We start from the raw sequence: 10,845 nt of genomic DNA, 5'->3' as shown, positions 1-10,845 counted from the left end.
TCTGCTATAGATGTGTGTCTTCATATATTGTCTAGTTTTTCTTTTATAATGTAACGTAATGTCGTACATACAGCACTTTGTATAGCTTTGTTGTTGAAAGGTGCTATGAACTTGCCTTGTCTTAATCTACAGAAGTGTGTTGCTTTTAAATTAAACCAGCCTCTATAATGCATTTATGAATGATCCACATACTGTATATTATGCATGCACAACATAACTGGAATCCACTTGCAAAACATGTACATGTTGTCCTGATAACTCTTCTAATGACAGGAAACAACAGTTGTCACTGGATCTCATCACAATCTTATGATTTTTTTTGGACTCTGAAGAAGACAGAGAATACATCCTTTTCCAATCAACGTGTATTTAAATGTTTCTTCTGATAAAAATGCAATCTGAACGTCCACAGCTGAAATCATCAGGTCACAGCTTTGAGCAAAGAGCTGCTCAAGACAAACTATTAACATGCCAGTCTGAAAAAACAGGGTTTTCACTTTGCCAAAAAATTACATACGACAACTAATACTTTCATATGAAGCATGCATTCAGGTATTCACAGTGTCAGATCTTTGCAGGCAAATAGCAAAATCGAATGCCAAATGTCAAATACCAAATGACAACGGAGAATATGAATGTTTTGGGTTGGATTTGAGCACAGTGGGATAAGCTGATGGTATTTTGCTGATCTGTGGTGTTTCACCCCCTCTGCTGGTTGGCAATTTAAATGAGTGGGGACTGAGACTGGACTAGAGTAACAAAACATGTTTTTAGTTGCCAACTTTAATTTATATTTAATCTTGCCAATTAGCATTAAAAGCTTCTGCTCACTAGTGTTCACTAGCTGCACTTTGCCGTATTTCTTGCCAATATTGCATGTGGAATCAATGACTCATCAGTTGTTCATATAATTTCAAGCTGCTTTTGACATCTGAAAAAAAGCCCTCTGTAGTCTTTTAAAATAGCAGCTAACACCCTTCATTGACCTGCCTTTGTTTTGTTCCACAGCTCCTGTTATTGAAACACTGTTGTTGACGTACTACACTGTGTCCCTCCTTCACTGCTGCAATGACACAAAGAGAGAAGAAAACATGCCATCAGTGTTAGTCAGGATTATAATATGATGCCATGGTGAGATAGTCATTATCACTCGTTTTTTTGTTTTTTTTTGAGTGAGGAGGTACAACCTTTATTCATATGAAGTCACCCGATTCATGAAGAGATAGTAGGGTTGTGATGGATATAAAGGATGTTCAAGGTGTCTGGCTAATGACATCAGATCAGTGTTCTAAATAAGACCTAAACATTTACTGGCATTTGAGTACTAATTAAATTGATAAATAACTTCCTCCTCAGCAGTAAACGCTCTTGGGTCAATCCCAGCTCAATGGCGCAGCCTACTGTCTTTAATTGGTATTGCAGACTGAAGAATATAGCGAACAATAGGAAACCCATTACAAATTAAGGGAGTAACTTTGTACGTCAATTCGTTTATTTAAAATATAAAACGAACAAAACAAACATGAGCTATCCGTTATTGTTATCGTACATGTTATTAATATTAAATAATAAAATAAAAATAAAAACTGTCCACGGTCACGTGATTGAAGCGTAACTGTCGTGCGTGACGTCAAGACGCAGACTGAAGAAGGTAGAATCAATCCGGAAGTGATATACTCCTGACAAAGCTAATGTCTTCCACAGCATAGTTTCAGACAAAAACGGAAAAAAAAGAAGTGAGAAATATTAAATGCCACAGCGACAAGATGAAATATCTTATACTTGAATGTCTGGCTACTACTTATAATAAATAAACAGCCTCTGAAGGCGAGCAGGATGGAAACCAGCGGAGCCGACGGAAGCTCTTACACGGTGAGACACTTTGAGCTTTTACTTTTTAATCGTCTGTTAATGCTTAAACTTTAACTTACGTTTTCTTCTCGGGTCTCTTAATGTCTAAAGATGTATCTTGTCACAAAACATTGCAGATACTCATATCAGAGTTCTGTGAGTGAACTTTTAGCCTACAATGCAAACCAAAACAACCCGAATATGTCCAACTCTTTGACTCAGTGACACATAATGTGACTGAAAATACAGAAGGGAAATCATATATTGACTAAGTATTAAGCTACAGCTATGTTTCACGTTGTATACATTTATCTATCGTAATCGAATTCAATAAATATTTCTGTCTTTCTTCTTTAGGATAATCTCATCGGGACTTTACTTGCTATCTTTGGAAATGTGCTTGTCAGCATCTCCTTAAGTGTTCAGGTACAGAGCTCCACACACGCTTCCTAAAATGGACTTATTTTGGTGTCCAACCACCCTGAAAATAAAAAGTAGTTTAAAAATGAGTCTTCTGTATGAAATTGTTTTGTTTCTGCTAATTTCTGTGTGTAATGTAGTTCTCTGTGTCAATATAGCTTCAGTGTCTTTGTTAGAATAACCCTTCAGGCTACGCTGCCATTACATTATTACTATGAGCCTTTATCAGAAACTTATATGAATGAAATTATATGCAGTTATCACCTCATCACAGTATGTGTCCTCTTCTGTGGCCCTATTACTCATCCTTTCTGTACTTCTAATTTACAATAACTCTACTCTAAAACCGTTTTGCCTTGTTTGATTGGTTTAAGCCTGCTTAATATGTTTGCTTGGTTTAGGCGAAGTGTACTGTTGTAGATTTTGTGTTTACCCAAGTAACTGTGTAACTCTCCCTCATAGAAATACAGTCATGTGACGTTAGCAGGAACCAAGGACCCGCGTGCCTTCTACCGCACTAAAACCTGGTGGTGTGGTTTTGTACTGACCTGTCTTGGGGAGGGAGCCAACTTTGTTTCTTACGCCTTCGCCCCCCTCGCTCTCGTAGCACCTCTTAATGCTGTGTCTGTCCTTAGTGAGTAATTGTTCCATGTTCCCTATTAATAATATTTGATATACTAATATGTTAGACGTAGATCTTTGGAGATAAGTATTTGGTATAATCATTGATTGAACCAGCCTAATGCTTCTCTTTTTGTTTTCAGCAAGCTCAATTTTGGGCCTTATTTTTCTGCGTGAGAAATCTAAGCCAAAGGACTTTGCAAGTAAGTTCAGCATACACATGTGTGTAACCGAAGATGTGGTTGCAGTGGCAGTCGCATGCAAATAACATGGGACTTGTTCCATTGTATGAAAATTTTTAATCAGCCTCAAGGCTCTTGTCAAATTGCTGTACACACTGCCTGCTCAGCTACAGTCAAACAGTCTGTCTGTGTATAGGCCATGTTTAGTTGAACATTTTGTAAGACCATATAAAAGTGAAATTGTACTGTATGTTGAGTTTTACTTTGCACATCGCATAGTCTTTCTATTGTTTCATGTTATGTAAAATGTCCAAACACATTTACTACTACTTCACTGGAACTGAGAGTCATTTCATGCTCTATGTTATTTCAGAGCGCTATGGGCTGTCTTTCCTGGGCTGTATCATAACCATAGGAGGAACATATCTCTTTGTAGCATTCGGACCAAACTCTCATGAAAAACTCAAAGCCGAGAACATTGTGAAGCACATTGTAGGATGGCCTGTTCTCCTGTATCTGGTAAGCTATTTTTGTTTACTGAAGAAGTACAGAAGCATATGCCTCAATACACAGTCTCATTTCACCCCTGCTTTCAAATCTAATGTGCTTACTTTCCACACTTGCTAAACAGATATGAAACAATTGATTCAGGTGTAGCAGCCACATGTGACATGGCTAAATAGCAAAAAGCAACACAGCCCTGCAGTACAGGTTTTGTGACTCCATGTTCTGTTTTTTGCTGATTCTACTATAGGTGTTAAATCAACTCAGCGGTCATTTTTGTGGCTGTAGGGCTGATAAGAAAATATGCTGCCATCATGTCAGTGTTGGTGAAGATCTATCTGTGACTGCTGTAGCTCTTTGCCTGAGTTTTGCATCTAGGCCTTTCACCCTGCAGGTGCAGCTTGTAATTGACACACCGGGAATTCAGGCGGTGACTATTCAACAGTTAAAACCATTCCAAAGGGATCGGCACAAGCAAGTCATATTAGGTGGAATACCAATTACCAGTATGTGTCATCTTTAATCAAGGTCTCAGAAATATTTATAACATTTAAAGACATCGTCCTCTACAGAGGTGAGAAGAGGATAGATAGTCACTCCCTGAATTGCTGACTCATCAGTTACAAACACTGCATCATTATTTAATGTGGCTAGGGATAAAAGTCCTCATAAATAATAACAGAAAGTGGTATGCCAAACATCGCAGCAGCAAAGAGGAACAGTGGTTACAAATAGAACATGAGTGACACTTATATTCCCTTTTCAACACGACAAGCTGCAGCCATAAAAATGACCATCAAATTCTCTGTCAGTCTCAGCCATAACCAAACATTATGAGCTTTACTAAATTGGCGTCTACTGCTGGATTATATGTCATGTTTCTCTTGTTGTTTTTAATTATTTGCTCCACAAACTTACATTGAACACAGCACATTTCCCAGCTGTCTTGACCTGTGTTGTTATTCAGCATAAATGTTTGTCTCTGGCTTTAAGATTGATTGTGCTATTATTGAATTTGGCAATGACTGCAGCGCTTGTTTTGTTGATTCAATATTAATTTTCCGTTTATTGTTGCTATTACGCTTATTGACAGCTCCTGGAGATCATCACGTTCTGCCTGCTTTTATACTTCTACAAACAGCGCCGTGCTAACTACCTCGTTATTATTCTTCTGCTGGTCTCTCTACTGGGTGAGTCTCGGGGCATTAAAGCCAGTCAATTTCATGCCGCCTGTAAAGTCAAGCTATTACCGTGGTTTATTAGAATACATTGCCATGTTTTTAATGTCCAAAAGGCACCTACGCTGTTTGGTCTCTATTTAACTGTGCTTTTGACTTTGGTGCAGGATCTGTCACTGTCATTACTGTGAAGGCGGTTTCAGGCATGTTGGTTCTCACCATCGAGGGCGCCATGCAGCTTGACTACCCCATCTTCAGCGTCATGTTTGTGTGCATGGTGGCTTCAGTGGTCTTCCAGGCCAAGTGAGTAACATCAAAGATGAAGTATTTATTGTAAACAGAGGGGAAAGTGTGGTTAGCTGGTGGCTGCAGTTGACTGTCAGTGATGTCAAAGATATAGACATCCGCTTGCTATTTAAGTTTTTGTTCTTTACTCCACAAGTGAACAGAATTCAGTCCTGGTCTTTCAATAAGGTTTGCTCAGTGATCATTGTTTCCCCTTTTTTGTGTTATTGTCTTCTTAGATTTCTGTCTCAAGCTTGTAAGCTGCATGACTCCTGTCTGATTGCCAGCGTCAACTACATCCTCTCCACCGTCTTTGCCGTGGTAGCTGGTGAGTTTTTGTTTTCAATCCGAACCTGGCGGACCAGTGCACACAGATCACTAGCTGACACAAGAAACAAAGAGTTGAGCTCTGGAGCCTGATCAGCAGACACAACTTTAGAGTCATCAAAGATTTCTTCTTTTTCTGGTTTTCAGGAGCTGTGTTTTACTTGGAGTTTAAGAATGAAGACATCCTTCACATCTGCATGTTTTTGTTGGGGTGAGTCATTTTGACATGTCACAGTTGGAAAAGCACAACACACACACACACACACACACACACACACACACAATAATTCGATTAATGAAGACTTTAATTTAATTTAGCTGATCAGTTCCAGGGTCCTGGTATTGGGTATCATGCTGCGTTTTCCCTAGTATAAGTCTAAATGTCTGTTCTTACATTATTTGTACAGCCAAACACAAATAACATAGATAACAGACATTTTATGGGAATATGTGATGACTGACATTGAAATATTGTGAAAAGCAGTTGAGCTTTGCAACGTTATTTTGAGTGAAGCCTGTTACTGATTCCTTCTGTGTACAGATCTGCATTCTGTTTCCTGGGGGTATTTCTCATCACCAAAAACAGGAAAAGGACCAAGACGTTTGAGCCGTACGTCACTATGGATATGGCAAATGGTTCGTATAAACTTTACATAAATACTGAAAATTGTATCTTTTGCGATTTCAAGCTATACAGGGCAAGATGGATAAAATGCCTGGTCAGTCTTTAAACGCGAAATATAAAGTCCATTACACACACGCTATTTAACAAGGTAATTTTAACTTGCAGTTGCTTACTTGAACAATATATCTTACCTGTCCACACCCTTCCATCGTCAGGTGTCCCAACAATCCACGATAAAGGCCTGGTAGACTTCAATGGTTCTTTCTCGTATGGAGCCCTGGTCAACAACGATGGAGTGGCTCCTGCTACTATACCAGTCAACATGGAACAGCCACCAGTCAGCTCTAGATCCACTGATGCATCCCATGACCTGCCTGACTTAAAGAAAGATTAAAACAGAGTATTTCTAATGGGTTTTTTTTTTTGGTCCCCCCCCTTTTCCCCAACACTTTTCAAGGACCTTGAAAGGCCAAACTGGGTATGTTCAATTCTTCTCACATATATACAAGACCAACCTCCAGCCCAGTCGGGGGATGTCCACTGGGTGTTTTAGATGTTCTCTCACTCTGCCTTACACTCCTCTCCACATGCTTTCCTTTATGACACATCTAAACCAAAATGTAACCTTGAGAAGCATTCCTTCTTTCTTTTCTTTTTTTTTTTGAAAAGATGTCGAGTGTATTCATTCCAAAAATGAAAGAAACCTGAAGCTGACAGCAGAGATAGTGTTGTGCCTTGACGCTTACTGCCTGTACCCTGTTAGCTTTGAGATGTAAGGACTCACTTCCAGCAGTTTTGTTCCCATTCGCTCGTTAATGGGAACATGCAGTGATCTGTTCTTCCATTGAGTTACTCCTCAAAACCAATGTTATATAATGTAGCTGCAGACCTTTTCTGAAGACTTGCCAATGAACATTTTGACTTTTAATATCTGTCTTATATGAGAGGGTTTCACTCCACAATTCTCTTGGAATCTCATTGTATTACTTCTTTTCCTGACATGACCAAACATTTGCAATTGTTCTAATTTATTGTAATGTATTTATTAATTTTCAATGTTTCTTTTAGTGTGCTTTTTATAAAGTAGCTGTACACTGGATAAATAATGCACCTAGTGAGTGAAGGATCACTGTAGCAGTTCAGTTATACAGAGGCAACTGTAATCTTTGAAAAGAAAGGTGATAACACTTCAGATGACTCAAATAGAAGGGAAGTGAATCGCGCTTGCATCTTGAAATTATTGATAAATTGTACAACTAGAGTACAAAATGTGTAATGTATGTAAAAAGGTGTAATCCACTGTAAAAAGCCTTTTTGTTTTTGGCTAAAATAATTTAAATACTGTTTATTTTGGTTGCCCTGTTAACTTAATGCCTTGAAGTTTCTGATGACAAACAAATGAAGAAAGATGAAACCAATAGTGTGGAGTTGCTAACATGTTTTTTGTGGTACAGTGTTTTTCGAATGTGCGTCAAATTTGACAAGCTGAAAGACAATGCAGCAATAAGTGAAACGGCTATTACTCCATAATGAATGAATGAATGGCTGCGCAAATTGGATACACTCCACCTCTGCATATGTGGCAATGGATTTCTACAGTGTTAATAAAGCAGAGAGCCTTTCCACAGTATTCAGTACATTAGCGTCACAGAAGCTTGTCTTGTTATTAAAACTGCCTTCTAACTGAACCAGAACAGCCTTTAAAACAGTCACTGATGTTGTAAAAGTCAAACTTGTTCCATTGTACATTTTATGCAATCTGGTGTCATATAAAGTAAACATTACCTAGTTTCGGTGTATTTGGAGTCATGTGTCTTTTTTTGGTTAATCAGAATTAGCAAGAAATGTGCAGAGATGCTTGCACAAGATTATATGTTTGTTATTGTTATTGTTATTTTTTCAGTAATCTTTTCATCACAGAATTGTTTGAACAAGCGCTCGCTGTGTAAGATGAGCCAGAGGCACATGCTTGTTGTTGGGATTTGGTAGTCAAACCTTGTTTTCTCTTGTCACTCACCAGACAAGCCCTGGCCTTTTTCTTGCATAACTACTTATTTACCATAGTGCTGTATTCGAGTACAGTCTGTGTCTACTTTAGGAACTGCACACCATACACTCCATAAAGGTTCAGGGATGGAGGTGATTAAGCTATTTTTCTTTAATCTGTGGCCATAAAACAACACTTTAATTCATTTAGCATTGTTTGTGGAGTCATTATAACCCTGTAATCCAGTATGCAGTTTGGTGGGTACTGACCTACCTAGGTTTCTTTTTAAAACCTCACTGCTTCATGTTGCCTGAAAATGAAGTATTGCAAAAAAGTAAACAAAAATTCAACAACAAACTCATGTAAGTACCTTTTGTGTGTGCAACAGGTGGATCCAGAGAATTGTATCTGCCTACTGTAAAAGCCTGTAGAGATGCGACCACCTCACTATCTTTACACAGTGGGCTTGGTAAGAGAGTCGGTTGGTAAACAGACTGTTCGGTGTGGCTCTCTGGGACGTCCTTGTCAAATTAAAAGCCCAGTTTTACAGCAGACCGCTATGTGCCTCTTCGCTGCTCGGTCGCCACCAATCTTGAATCGGAGCATCCTCCCCCATCCTCCCCCTTGCTGCATCCTCATTGGTCGCCGCGAGCCTCAGCCGGCATCTCATTGGTCTCACCTGCGGGGTCCTGACACCGGAGTAGGCTGCATCAAATAGTCTCCAATAATCCAGTAATAACAAACACCGACGTATCTGACAGCCGCCTTCAAAAACACAACAGCTTCAGTCTGTTTGATTAAACAAAGTCACCTGTAAATACCTGCTGTTAGTCCGCTTGCAATGGGTCGTTTGTGCCGCTGTCACTGACAGTAGTGAGGTGAGTAAATTAAAACCGACGAAAAAGGGAAAATTTAAACAATAACTTCACCCGTGCGCGTGCAGCCATGACTCAGTGCTAACTTTCGTATGAATTATCTCTTAATTGTAGCTTAAAACGGGATTTTACTTTGTAAAACACAGTGTTCTCACGAGATAATTTGTTACTTTTTTGTGATAAACGCCCGTCATGAGATTTTGCACGAGCTCTTTCCGCAAAGGGTTTCCTTGATGTACACGCGATGCAAACATTGTTGTCACGAGCCTCTACGGCCATTTATACTGTAGACGTGTGATGTTGTTGATGTCACTGATTCAGCGTGCTCTATTTGCACGTCATTGTACAGAGATGAAATTACAGTAGGATGCAGTTTTTGGTTTATAATCAGTATCCATACCTAATGTCTCCCTATAACTGAGATCAGGTGGATTTTCAGATGGTATTTTGATTAAAATATGGGTGGTAAGCTTCATTCGGTTAAATGTCCCACTAGGTGGCACTCTATCCCCAGTATATTGTTGGAAGTTTCACGTTAGGGGTCAGCATAACCCCTTTCTCTTTTTTTATAACCAGTGTTTTTCAACCAGGGTCTTTTTTTCTTCCCACGTGTTGCTTTCTTTTCCAGCTTGTTAAATTATCACAGCAACATTTTTTTAAGCAATTATGAAAGATCCACTGCTTCCAGCATTTTAAATGAGAATATTATTAGATTCTCTTAGATTTTCTGTTTGTTGGACAAAACAAACAATTAAAAAACATCACCTCGGGTTTGACTATTTTTTTACTTTTTATGGAAACAGACAATCAGTGAATCGAGAGAATAATCAGGAGGTTCATCCAAAGTGAAAAGAATAATCAATGAATAATCTTAATGCACCAGTGTCTCACTATCACCTCATCCTCTTTCTGCTTTTTCACTCAAACATCCAGCCGGTATATTCACCTTGTCTCCCAACTTCCAATCTTTTAACCTCCCCTTTCTCCAGTTCCCAGCCTCGGTGAACCCAACCTGCCTGTCTAAAAAGGCTTTAGCATGCTGCGAGAGAGCTCCAAGGCGTGGAGCAATGGCTCGGAGGCCTACAGCAGTGACCCTGAGGAGGACGAGGAGGAGGAAGAGGACATGGTGTTTGGGGAGACAGATCAGGATGGCATGGCGGAGGAGATGATGGATCTGAGCGACCTCCCCACAGCCCTCTTTGCATGCAGCGTCCATGAAGCCGTGTTTGAAGAGGACGTACACAGGGTGAGAACGAGCAAACTCACTTTCTGGGTCAAATTTGGATGCTGTGTCTGTATGTGTGTGTGTGTGGTGTGCATGTGTGTGTTTGTGAATTGGTGCGCTAGGCTGCGTACATTTGAGTCATCCGGCTGAATGTGTCAGCTCATCCGAGATTCAAAGCCCAGCAACAAGTGCATGATGTCATCCACAGCTTTTGCTCCTTTCTGTCGAAGTCCTATCACAGTCTCAAGCTGCACTGCTGATTGCTCATACATACACACACACACACACACACACACACACACACACACACACACACACACACACATCCCGATGCTGCTATATATTTCCCCAGGAACATGAATGAAGGGTCGCGGATTGCAACATGACTAGCACAGAATCGTGAGCCACAGTCAGCCTTTCATCGCCATACTCATTCTGCCATGATGCAGTGTGTTATCCATGCCCACGCATGCTTTATAGCTGTGGCAGCAGGCCTCATACAAAAGCCCATGTACACACAGACAGTTACATTTGTGCCCCTGCAGACACATACTGTATATCTTCTATTAAAGCCTCTGTAGGATGTGTAGTGTCTCTCTGTCACAGCTCCTCAGAGCAAACACATTTGTGATCACTGGATCCTGTTTTCTGGAGGAGGATACAAAGAAAATACTTTTAATTTTCTGCCTCTCTAATCCAATTATGCTGCCCTACCATCCCTCCATCCTTCCAGCTGGCATCATCCTCTGTCAGGTCTATCCATCC

At 39.9% G+C, this 10,845-nt stretch overlaps 2 protein-coding genes across 2 annotated transcripts in view; both read left to right on the top strand.

Moving 5' to 3' along the window:
• The first annotated feature begins 1,631 nt into the window (after window positions 1-1,631).
• Window positions 1,632-7,792, top strand: nipal3 (NIPA like domain containing 3). Its single transcript, XM_051385817.1, has 11 exons — window positions 1,632-1,872; window positions 2,209-2,277; window positions 2,734-2,905; window positions 3,036-3,095; window positions 3,448-3,593; window positions 4,672-4,768; window positions 4,924-5,059; window positions 5,281-5,369; window positions 5,516-5,579; window positions 5,910-6,004; window positions 6,209-7,792. The coding sequence occupies exons 1-11, from the start codon at window positions 1,837-1,839 to the stop codon at window positions 6,385-6,387; spliced, it is 1,143 nt and encodes a 380-aa protein (XP_051241777.1). The 5' UTR covers window positions 1,632-1,836; the 3' UTR covers window positions 6,388-7,792.
• An 895-nt stretch (window positions 7,793-8,687) lies between these two features.
• Window positions 8,688-10,845, top strand: part of rcan3 (regulator of calcineurin 3) — a 40,426-nt gene continuing 38,268 nt past the window's right edge. The window contains exons 1-2 of the mRNA XM_051385909.1: window positions 8,688-8,858; window positions 9,845-10,101. Coding sequence (XP_051241869.1) covers window positions 9,892-10,101 — 210 coding nt within the window. The 5' untranslated portion in view covers window positions 8,688-8,858; window positions 9,845-9,891. The remainder of the gene's footprint in view (window positions 8,859-9,844; window positions 10,102-10,845) is intronic.

This window comes from Dicentrarchus labrax, unplaced genomic scaffold (assembly GCF_905237075.1).
Source record: "Dicentrarchus labrax unplaced genomic scaffold, dlabrax2021, whole genome shotgun sequence".
In the NCBI taxonomy this organism is placed as follows: Eukaryota; Metazoa; Chordata; class Actinopteri; family Moronidae; genus Dicentrarchus; species Dicentrarchus labrax.
The sequence above is the reverse complement of the archived record's forward strand: the minus strand, read 5'-3'. Positions and strand labels throughout refer to the sequence as shown.